We start from the raw sequence: 12,227 nt of genomic DNA on the forward strand, positions 1-12,227 counted from the left end.
AAGGGGGAAGGAAGGGCTCAAGCAGCAAACAGCAATCAACATACTAAGAATGCCAGCAAGCATAAAAGGAAAAAATGATTCAATCTCATTCGCTGCCCTTGTCATCTCTTCAAGTCACAGTTCAGCATACACATAATAAAATGCAGTTCAGACAATTAAGTGTCCTGAAATAACCCTTTCTGTCCAGGCAGCTTATTTCATGAGGTCATTCAATAAACTTTGACAAAGTTTGAAAACTCCTATCTATAATTTCCTGAAAACTAGAAGCCAATGGAAGATGCAAGTCATTAAAAAAAATGCTGTTATTTAACTCCGTGGGGAGTGACCCTAGGAAGAACTCAGCTCAGGTAAGAAGCCCAAACCAACCTTACACTCATCTATATTGCTAGTCTCTTCTCAAAGCACCAACAAGCAGAGAGACGAAGCACTCGACAGCAATGCAGAGTTCACAAACCACTATGTCTCATTTTTACAATCACCTTACTCCCTAAAAATGAAGACCTTGAATGTCAAAGTGAGGTCTGATAATATATGATTCCAATTATAAACTGCATCACAGAAAACATTTCTGAATCAACAGTACTGAGCTTCCTATATTTTTACTACTTCCTCTAAAAATGTTCAAAATCTGGCTGTCTTCACAACACATTAATATTCAAACCTCAGTAACATAGTACTTTAATACCCGAGAGAGCTCAGCAAGTGCTCCAAAGGGAAGCATATTTATCACAGGTAACAACACTCACCAAGGGTCAGTTCACAAGGAAATAAATACATCTCCAGACTCTGTGAGAAATCCTCCAGTTTCTATGCACCACAAAGAAGCTCTCTAAAAGCTTTTACGGATTGCTCAAATAGCATTCATTCTTAGTCCCTCATGTTTTACAGCTCATCTGTCACTAGCTGGTCAGGCAATAAAAGAAAACCACACTGGAGGCCTCGAAATGAAATATGCCTGATCCTATAGAGGGGGAAAGTCACCAGTGTCTACAATATTTTCCAAAGCCAGGCCTTCTTGAAGCTTTGTTCTATCCAAAACTGGGAATTTGCTACTGAATAAGCTACTAGCAACAACAGAAAATACACAGAGTTTGACCTTATCCCTTACAAGAGCAAGGGAACACTCTGGGAGACAATCTTTATGAAACTGAGGCCAGTGTCGACCCACACAGGATAGCCAGGGAGATGGTCCGTCCCAATACTGCCTGCCAAAACTGGAAGAGGCCAATACAGGGAAATGCTCCAAGCATTGCTCAAATGTCACAACAGCTAAGTAGGAAAGAAAGCCATGGTCTGTCCATAGGATATTCCAGAGTTTCATGTAAGAAACAAATGCCCTTAACAGATGAAACTGGAACCTACCACTTCTCTTTAGGGTCCCCAAAAGCAGGGAAGTGGACAGCCTGCATTCTATGCTGACTCAAACAAAGTCATGATGTCTGAAGTCATGAAATAATAGAATGTTTTAATTCCAATCTTCTCTTTGGTCAGACTCCTAAAACTACCAAGACCAGATCAAACCAGAATCATGTCAACTGTGAAGCTAGATAAATTGGTACATGACCCAATTCTCGGGACTCCGTCTCTCCTCTTACCCATTCCATTGTACCACCTCTACCACCTCTCCCTACCACCTCAATCCTCAAAAGCTACAAAGTAGAAAGTCCATTTCAGAATTTCCCCTGAACCAGCAGAGAGATCACACACAGCAGGCACTCAATTAATCTGCGGGAAATAAATATATAACCAGCATAGTACCCATCAATGCAGTGTCTAGGCTGCTTGGAGTATCTAGGCAACGCTGGGGATTAGCCTGGCACAGGGCAGTGAAGGCTGGGGACGTACAGCTTTCATTTCCACAGGACTCATAAGAAAGCTGAGTGTCACTGAGGGAAGATACCAGGTGGGAAGGAAAAAAATAATTATGAATGATACTCAGGGCAGTGATACATAAAAAGCAAATGAATAACGATGTCCTTGATTATTCTTTCTTGTGGAAAAACTAGACAATGTTCTCCACGTCAATGGAAAGCTGGTGCTTCACTGTGCCACTCAGTTTCTTTCCTCATCTATTCAAGCGTGTATTCACTGTATTCCCGCAGAGTCAGGTGCTGACCGGACATAGGGACACAGAGCGAGAACGGGCTGAAGGACGCACAGTCCAGTAGAGAGACGCAAACAACTCAGGGATAAAACGCTGTGAATGCTGAGAGCACAGAGATGGGCCGGGAAGGAAAAGTCAGGGCTGTGCCTTACAGCGGGTGGTCACCATCACACTGGCGGGGAAACACTCCCGAAGGAGAAAGCCGTATGAGCTGAGGGCAAAGGCAGAGGGGACTGACTCCAAAATCCTGTGAGCAAAACTGAGTGCTGGATCACCACTGGGCCCATAACCACAGAGGTGCTTCAAGGCCTGTGATGAATGAGCCAATACCAAGCAGTTGGCCCTGAACACATAGACGTATAAGCAATACTAAAATCAACTAAGCAGAACATATTTATAAGTGTGTGTATGCATGTATTTGTGACAATAATAACTGAAGAATAAGAGACCTTGAATTTGAGGAGTAGCAGGGAATGGATATAGAGAAGTTGGATGGAGGGAAATGACATAAATACAGCAATCAAACATGAAATTCTTAAAAGATAAATAAAATAGTAAAATAAGTATTTTTTTAATTAGAAGAAAAATGAAAGTCATAGCACAAATGGACTTGTGGTCTAGGCTAGGAGGGTAGCTTGTCAGAGTAATGAGAACCACTTGGTGTCTAAGATAACAAGGAAGAGTATGTAAACTATTGGAGGTATGATGACACCCACCATTAATCCAAGTACTCAAGCAGACACCCTGAAGCCAACCTGGTCTACATAGGGAGTTCTATGTAGATTACAGATTGAGAGCTTGTCCAAAAAGGGGAGAACAGAGATCTGAGATCTCTGGAGGAAGTATGATAAGAAAGAAGTCAAAAGGCACATTGTTTAAATGTCCCCAGCACAATAGAAGAGGTAAAAGAATCGTATCAATAGCAATGAAACATGGAACAGGTCAGAGAGAGGCAGAAGTGGGGAGGGGGCACTCAGAAAATGAAACTAAAGCAAGGAGAATGAAATTTCTGCTTTGGGTTATGAGGAGCTGTTACTGGAGCCTTGTGTCCATGTCGCACTAAGGGTGTGGGAGGAAGACCAGACCATGACCGGGTAAGAACTAGGGCTTAGCAGGAAGGAATAATAGTCATGGCCTGGGAAAGAGTGAATACAGCTACCAAGTACTCCATCTCAGAGTTACTCTGTAGATGGCACTGAGTGAGCCATTGTACTTCCAGAGAACTCTTCCGGATTCCTGGAAAGGGCTTGGTGACACCAAACTGCTCTCCAAAAGAGAAAGCACTGGACTGAAAACTTATGCACCACTAAGATGGAGTACCCGGTACCTGCCAAGAGTCTGCTCAGATTCCACTGCCCTGCTACACAGGAGACAGTGCCCCAGATTCTCATCCATGAAACAGGAAATTAAACAAACCTTTCTTAGAGGCTGCACTGCTTCTTCCTTTTAGGGAAAAGAGCTTGATGACCTCTAAGAAGAGGCAGCTCTTTACCTCTCAGGAGCAATCAAGTATTCTATGGCACACAGCTGAAAGGAAGAGAAAAGCTTGAAGCAGTGATTTACCTATTTGATGCTCACTCAATGGCTGAAGAAGGCCAAAAGAGGTTTAATCTTCAGTACTTGATGTAGCAGACTAGTGATTACCAAACATTTATTAAGTACTTTGTGATGCACTAAGCACTTCATGCTTCCTTATTTAATCCTCATTGAGCAATCCAGAGGTAGATACAGACACTACATTATTAGTCTCAACACTTGTAGTTACTGATGGAGGACCAATGAGAAAGAGCTGACTTTAATGTATTTAGTCATTATCTCTAGAATCTAACCAACTACTGCTGATAGAACAATTATGGGTGATTTTTCTCCATCTCCATTATCTATAATGCTATTTCACTATCGCCTTATTAAAAAAATACTATTAAAGATGAAAAGAGCTAAATGTTTTCCTTAAATAAAAGCTCATGAGCTATTACCTTCTCTTCTTCACTTCCTCGAAAGGGAAAAGCAGAGAGCAGCCAATTACTAATCTCTATTCGAAGTTACTAAGATGGAGAAGAACAAATAATTAAGAGTCCAGAAATTCTGTTTCTGACCAGAGAAACACAGCTAAAGGAGAACCAAGCACCAGCATTTCCAAGTGTGGAGAATCATCTTCTCTCTACCTCCCACACCAACTGGGATGGACAGCAGCTATCCGGAGAGGTAAGGATGTAAGCAGTCAAGAATTAGATGATGTGAGAAGACAGACAGCCAGGTGTTAGAGTTGGGGGTGTTGGAGGCAGAGAGATGAGAAAAAACTCAGAAGTAGCTTCTCGGAGCATACCACAGTGACAAGCTACAGTGGCCCAGAAACAGTTAAAACTCATCCTTAAAAAATCTCATATTTATGGCCAAGGAGATGGCTCAGCTGACAAAGGTTCTTGCCACCAAGCCTGACTCATGAGTCCACCTGGTAGAAGGAGAGAACTGACTCCCACAGGTTGTCCTCTTACCTCCACACAGGAACCTATGCATAACACACACACATACACACACACACACACACACCATTTAAAAAATAGTAATAAGAACTCAAGTTTAGGGGCTGGGTTGTAGAGTGTTTGTTTATCACACATGAAACCCTGGGTTCAATCCCAGTGGCATATAAACCAGGCTTACTGGCACATTCCTATAATGCCAAATGCACGAGGTAGAGACAGGAGGATCAGAAATTCAAAGCTATCCCCTCCTATTTAAGTATAAAGTCAGCTTGGGCTACATGGGGACCTTATAACCAAAAAGTCAAGGATTAGGAGTGGGGAAGAAGGAACTAGATATTTCTCAGTAGTAAAGCACTTGCCCAGCATGTGTGAGGACCTGCTTTCAAGTCCCAGGACTGATAGATAAATAAATAAATAAATAAATAAATAAATAAATAAATAAATAAATAAATAAATAAATAAATAAAACTTTAGAGTTTCATAAATTCAGATAGCTTTGGGAATATAGACAACTGTAAGGAAAGGCTAGCAGAAGCACTGACAGGCTATCATTTATAAATTGTTACACTGATGTGACATTAAGTCTGTTCCCCAAAAGTGAGACAGGAGGCCTAAAGGAAAGGATTGGGGACAGCCCTGCTATCGTTGTTGCAATTAACCAACCATGAGGTAAAGAATCATCTGGGAAATAAGCCTCTGGGCATGTCTGAGGAGCTGTCTTGACTTGGTTAGCTGAAACAGGAGGACTCTCCCCCCCCCCTACAGATCCCATCTGTATGAAGGAAGTAAAGGAGGGAAGGAAGGAGGGAGGGAGGGAGGGAGGGAGGGAGGGAGGGAGGGGGAGGCAGCTGGACACAAGCATTCATCGCATCTGCTTCCTGGTTATTCTGATGGGATCAGCTGTTTTCTGCTCATGCTACCTTGACTTCCTTGCTATGATGGACTGTACCCTTGAGTTCTGAGCTGAATAAACCCTTTCTCCTTTGAGTTGCTCAAAGAAAAATGAAAAGCGACTAACTCAGGCAATATATGCATAATGACAGATGTAAGCTACCAGGGATATATCCAGAGTCAGCCTGACAAAAAATACTCACCATGAACAGAAAAGAATTCCACCAAAGGGGAGAGCAGACTGCCAACTTGACCCACGGCCTCAGAAACGCCTGAGGAAGCACCTACCTCATCTGGTGTATCCTTGCCATCTGGTTGGGTGGCAGCCGCCCGTCGGGCAAGATTTCCAGCACGAATGTTGCTGAGGTTGATCTGCCTCTCTGGAGGAGGACCACCACGGGGCTGCCCTCGGACAATGATGGCACACCCAGAGAGAACCTACACAAGTTAAAAGAAGAGAATGGTGGTCTGAAAATAGTATCACATAATGTAAGCTGTATGATAATGAATCCCCAACATCTAGAACAGCACCTCGCACCCCAGGGTCCGCCAAATATATCCATAGAATGAGGAAATGAACAGAATTTGGCTTGAATTTTGAAAGAGAAATTATCTACAAAGAGCCTTCATCCAGATTCAGAAATGATGGACTCAAAAATATAAGTAAGAATTAAACAAACAACAGAAAAGCCATAAATAAACAGACTGGGATAAAAAGACATGAGACACGGAGGTTACAGACCTTTGTAATTTTATCCCAGCATGCATCGACACTGTTCTTTTCAATTATTAACAGGTTAATATCTCCACACTCTCCATTCTAGAATGAGGCAAACTAGAACACTTAAAGAAAGGGAAAGCTAAAGAAAGGAACCCTACATAATCAGGGCCAGAGGCAGGAAACACCAGAGCATGTGCAACATCAAACGAGATAGACACAAGTCCTGCCCTCTAAAAGCCCACATCCTGAACACTAACATTCCTAAGTGTGTCGGCTTCTTTCTACTCCTGCCTAAGAAGCCTAAACAAAACCTATTTGCAACTGTGGAAAGGCTCTGAAGTTCACTGGCATTAACTTTTAAATATCTGAGGGGCTGCAAAAGGAAAGATTTTGAGCGAGAAGAGAAAAAGATGCACGCAGTAAAAGGACACAAGCTATCAAACTGCCTCTGCTTAGTGAGTCTACTCTGACAGACAGCGGGGCTCACTCAGTCTGCGGGTTCTCAACACCATGCTTCAACACAAACAGCTACTGAAATATTAGTACGGAAGGCCACAGGGCTCTGCCAGTGGAGGCCACTGCTCAGATGAGAGCCCTGTGATGGAAGCTCCCTCTGAAAGAGTACAAGGGGAAGACTCTTCCATAGACCCACTAGCAGACATTCCTCTCCTCAACTAATGCTTTAAAAATTTTAAAAAGTATCATAAATACATGATTCAAAGAATAAGAAAAGTAAAAAAGTGAGTAACCACTATGCACGAGCCAGAACACTGCCAGAAGTGTTGGTGGTTTGAATGAAAATCCCCCATTGGCCCACTATTAGAGGTGTGGCCAGCTGAAGGAAGCATGTCACTCGGAAGTGGGCTTTCAGGTTTCAGAAGTTCAAGCCAGACCCAGTGTCACTCTGTTGCCTGCCAAACCAGATGTAGAACTTTCAGCTCCTTGTCCAGCACCATGTCTACCTGTCATGCATGCTTCCCACCATGACGATAATGGATTAAACCTGTGAACCTGTAAGACAGACACAATTAAATGTTTTCCTTTATAAGAGTTGTCATGGTCACCAGACAGTGCTGGCACATGCCTTTAATCCCAGCAATGGGGAGGCAGAGGCCAGCCTGGAATACAGTGTGAATTCCAGGACAGCCAGGGCTGTTAAACCAAGAAACCCTATCTCAAAAACAAACAAGCAACAACAAAAAAGGAGTTGTCATGGTGTCTCGTCACAGCAATAGAAACCCTAAGACAAAAGTCTGTACCAGGGACTGAGGTACCGCTGTGATAGGCCGGACCAGGCTCTGTTTGGAGAACTACGGAACACCTTGGGATTCCAGACTAGAAAAGCAGTTGAATGCTTTAAGCAGGGCTTAATGAGCATGGAAGACAGTGGTGCAGAGGGTGACTTGGACTGTGGGTGCCTGGCTCAAGAGGTTTCAGAGAAGAATAATATTAGTATGTGGCATAGAGAGCAATTTTGTGATATTTTTGCAAAGAATGTAGCTGCTTTCTGCTTATCCAAGAAAAAAAAATCTACCTGAGGCTAAATTCAAGTTATGTATCAAGAGCTTTGGTGGAGATTTCCAGACAGCCTAGTTTTGACTAAGTTGTTTGGTTTTTAGTGGCCGTGCTTATGCAAATTTGTAATGAAAAGGAGAAAACTGAGTGAGAAAAAATACAAAATGTATAGTTTGAGGAGAAAGGGGGCACCAGGAAAAGAGCTAAGTCCCAAGTTCAAGGAGATAAACAGATCAAAGAAAAGCCTGACAAAAAAAGGAATAAAGGGAGTGGTGACCTCAAGGAAAGATCCCACCCAGCTAAGCTTCCAACTTGGGAAAAGGAACTAAAGAAAAGCTCAGAGGCAGGTGCAGTGGCACAAGTCTTTAATCCCAACGAAAGCAGAGGGAGGTAGATCTCTGAGTTGGAGGCCAACCTGGTCTACAGAATGAGTTCCAGAACAGCCCAATATAGGCAGTAAGCCATCAAAAACAGAAAGCTGGTCAAAATGTACTTGAACAAAGAGGTCATGTTCTAGTCCCAGCAAATAACAGAATTTGGCAACTGTAGCTATGTGGTTCTGACTTTAGAGTCACAGATATAAGAAAGGGATATTCCCCCACCTCGACTAAGCCACTGAGGCCTGGCTTATGTCAGGGGCATCCCTGAATGGAGGCCCAAAGAGGCCATTGTATGAAGCTATGAAGGCTAAGCCTCCATTGCCTTAGAAAACCCAAGATGTAGCCGGGCAGTGGTGGCGCATGCCTTTAATCCCAGCACTTGGGAGGCGGAGGCAGAGGCAAGAGGATCTCTGTGAGTTCGAGACCAGCCTGGTCTACAAGAGCTAGTTCCAGGACAGGCTCCAAAACCACAGAGAAACCCTGTCTCGAAAAAGAAAAAAAAGAAAAAAAAAAAAAGAAAGAAAGAAAACCCAAGATGTTAGAGATGCCAGAGTCACAGGACACAGGATACCGGCTAAAGAGAGCTGCTAACAGGGAGTGGAACCAGCCCAAGAAAAAAGTGTGCTGCAGTCAACAAAGTTTAATGGAGTTGGAGACCTGCATGTTTTGACATCATGGAGATGCAGAGTTTGGAGTTCGCCCTGCTGGTTTTTAGCCTTGCTTTGGTCAAGTATTTCCTCTTTTTCCTTCCATTTGGAATGGTAATATATATCCTGTGCCATTATATGTTGGAAATATGTGATCTGGTTTATCATTTTGATTTTAGACAGATTACAGTTAAGAGAATGCATGACTTTGAGAGACTTTGCTTTGGGTTTTTAAACGGTGCTGATACTGTAATAGACTACTGAGACTTTTGAAGGTGGACTAAATGCATTTTGCATTATGATACGACTAAAAGTCTACGGAGGTCAGGGAGTGGAATATGGTCATTTGAATGAAAATGGGATCCCTAGGCCCATAGGGAATGGCAGGTGTGGCCTTGATGGAGGGTGATTTTGCTGGAAGAAATGTGTCACTGGAGGTGGGCTTTGAGGTTTCAGAAGCTCAAGACAAGCCCAGTGTCACTCTCTTTTCCTACTGCCTGCCAATCTGGACGGAGAGCTTTCAGCTCCATCCCCACCACCATGTCTGCCTATGCACAGCCCTGTTTCCCACCGTGACAATAATGAAGCTGTAACAGAAATGTTGCTGTCTCTTCACGGCAACAGAAACCCTAAGGACACCCCCCATGTCCTTCCTACTCATCTTCTGATGCCCACCACCACTCTGACCACCAGAGAGTTGTTCCCTTGCTCTTTTGCATACTTGTGTTCCATTCATCTTAAGTATCTTTAAGCAACAGAACTTCAGTTTGTCTATTTCTGAGCTCTACTAGTTGAGTCTTCTATACAATGACTTATTTATTTTACTAATTCTTTTTAGTAAAATCTATGCTGATGTGAAATACAACTCATTTTCATGACTATGGTATTTTATTGTATTACTCTATCACAACTGATCTAACCACTCTACCACCTGTTTAGGAGAATTCCATCAAGCAATATACAGATCCTGATATTTTTTAAACTAACTCTCCAGTTGATGCCTCCAGTGCCCTAAGCACACAGACCTTGGCCTACATCACTCCACTGTGGCTACATAAGCAAAAACTTGTCTTCCCAATCCAGTTATAAGAAAATGCTCTTTGGGGCTGGAGAGATGGCTCAGAGATTAAGAGCACTGACTTTCCTTCCAGAGGTCCTGAGTTCAATTCCCAGCAACCACATGGTGGCTCACAACCATCTGTAATGAGATCTGGTGCTCTCTTCTGGCGTGCAGGCACACACGCAGCCAGAACATTGTATACATAATAAATAAATAAATAAATCTTTAAAAGAAAAAATTCCCTTTATTTTTAACCTTTCTTCCTTTTTAGATTTTACTTTTTATTCAAGCATGTCTTTTGTGTCTATATGTGAATATGTGCATATATGTGCATCAGTACCCACTGAGGCCAGAAGGCATCAATAGATGCCCTAGAGCTGAAGTTACAGGCAATGATAAGCCACCAGGAATTGAACTTGGGTCCTATGAAAGAGCAGTAACCACTCTTAACCACTGAGCCATCTCTCGAGTCCTCGTTGTATAGCGGTCAGGGTCAACAGCACATCTTCCTCTATCACTCTCCACTTTATTTTTTGAGGCTGAGTCTCTCACAGAACCTAGATTTCAATGATTCCCTAGCCAACAAGTTGCAGAAATCCATCTGCCTGTCTCCACCTCCCCAGCTGAAATTGGAGGAGCAGGGCACCATGTCTGGCTCTCTTATATGGGTACAGGGGATCAAATTCAGGTCCTCATGCTTGTACAGCAAGCACTTTACTGACTAAGCCACCTCCCTAGCCCTTTCAATTCACGTAAGATTCTCTGTGTATTCTTTATTATTAAGTATACTAATTCAATCTCCTAAAGGCTGATTCGTCATGACAAGGACTCCTATCTCCGATTGTTCCAGCCAGAAAGGACTGACATGGGTACAATTTTCTTCTGAAATGGTCTACCCATTGTTTACTGATGGCATTAAAGGCAGGAAAACACTGTGTCTGCAGGGCAATGTGGAAGAATGAAACCCATCTGGTAAGGAAGACTAGTTTTCCTCCTATTTATAGACTCTGAAATCATTCAAAATACACTATACCCTTCTTGCAGTTATCTATAACACATTTTCCAAGCATTGATAAACTGCCTTGCCAACAGTTCTTATTCAAGTCCTTCCTCAATAATATTCTAAAAGACTTCCATTATTGAAACTCTTATACCCAATAAAAACCAAGGGAAAAATGCTTAAAATATCTAAATAAAACATGAAAAAGAACAACATCCTATAAATCAGATTTCTATTTCATACTGCATCAAGCCAGTTTTTATAATAAACAGATGCCAGGCTTTTCAAAGTTAATTAATTGATTGACTGATTGATTGACTTTTCAAAAATGCTTATTAAATACCAACAATGTGTGGGATATTGTTCTAGGCAAGCTGCATATTTCAGGGGAATAAAAGACAAAAGTTTCTGTTCCTGGAGAGCTGACGCTCAAGTGGGGAGACAAACATACGCAAGGAAAACGTAGCATTTATCATATTTTTAATTTCAAAAGAATAAAGATTGTGAGGAAACTGTCATGGGTAATTGATTTACCAAAGCTCCACTGACTGATTCATGTTACAAACTTTCATGAATAGAGTAATTATCCTTAATTGCTAATTTATAGGGCATAGAAAACAAGTCATATGGTTACCACTTTATTCAATTAGAATAATAAGATGACATATTCTAGAAAAATGATCTCAGGACTACCTGCTAGGAGGATTGTGAAACCAGCTGTCATAATGAGTCAGTCTGAATGAGGTTATGAAAATGACCCTTCTCGGCTCTGCCTATAAAGGTTGCAGAGGGATGTGGTGGGATTCAAAGGATCTGGCTTCAAGGCACGAGTCAGACAGCCACAGAGGGGGAAAAAATGGGATTTCAAACTGTTCAAAGCCACTTACAGGGTCACTGGGAGATTTACGTACAGTGAAATACTATATGGAGAGCCACTAAAATGTTGCCCAGCAACAGAACACGACATTAAATCTTCACAAAGTTCTGATAAATGACTGCGTACACTTAACTTCATCTTGAACATCCAGACCACTGTCATCACAAGACAGAAAACTAGATAATACACTCTCACTAGTTATACAAACACAATCATATAAAAAAAACTCATATAAATACTGGCTAGTATTTTTCCCAATTCTAGAGCAAAATCATCTTGGCCCAAGAAGGGTATCTTACTGGCTCTGCAGAGGACTGGCTTACCAGGGCGTTTTTATCTCTTATAAAAGACATGTGACAAGGGCAACATTGACAACAGAAAGGCCAATATAAAGGATTAATGGCAAGCAACTGAAGATAGATAGAAAAACAGGTCCACATCACATCCACACACTTACAATCTAGTATACGTTTTGAACAAAGGTGCCTAGATAATTCAATGCAGAAAAGTAGAACTTCCGACATAGGGTGCAGCCACACACAGAAGGAT

At 42.1% G+C, this 12,227-nt stretch overlaps 1 protein-coding gene across 1 annotated transcript in view; it reads right to left on the reverse strand.

Annotated features, from left to right (window-relative positions):
* The window catches only part of Snd1 (staphylococcal nuclease and tudor domain containing 1), a 399,970-nt gene that overhangs the window by 361,833 nt on the left and 25,910 nt on the right, over nucleotides 1-12,227 (reverse strand). Inside the window, exon 2 of the mRNA XM_050141445.1 lies at nucleotides 5,767-5,916. Coding sequence (XP_049997402.1) covers nucleotides 5,767-5,916 — 150 coding nt within the window. The remainder of the gene's footprint in view (nucleotides 1-5,766; nucleotides 5,917-12,227) is intronic.

Source organism: Alexandromys fortis, unplaced genomic scaffold, assembly GCF_014885135.2.
Source record: "Alexandromys fortis isolate MF-2015 unplaced genomic scaffold, M_Fortis_MF-2015_v1.1 scaffold_44, whole genome shotgun sequence".
NCBI lineage: Eukaryota > Metazoa > Chordata > Mammalia > Rodentia > Cricetidae > Alexandromys > Alexandromys fortis.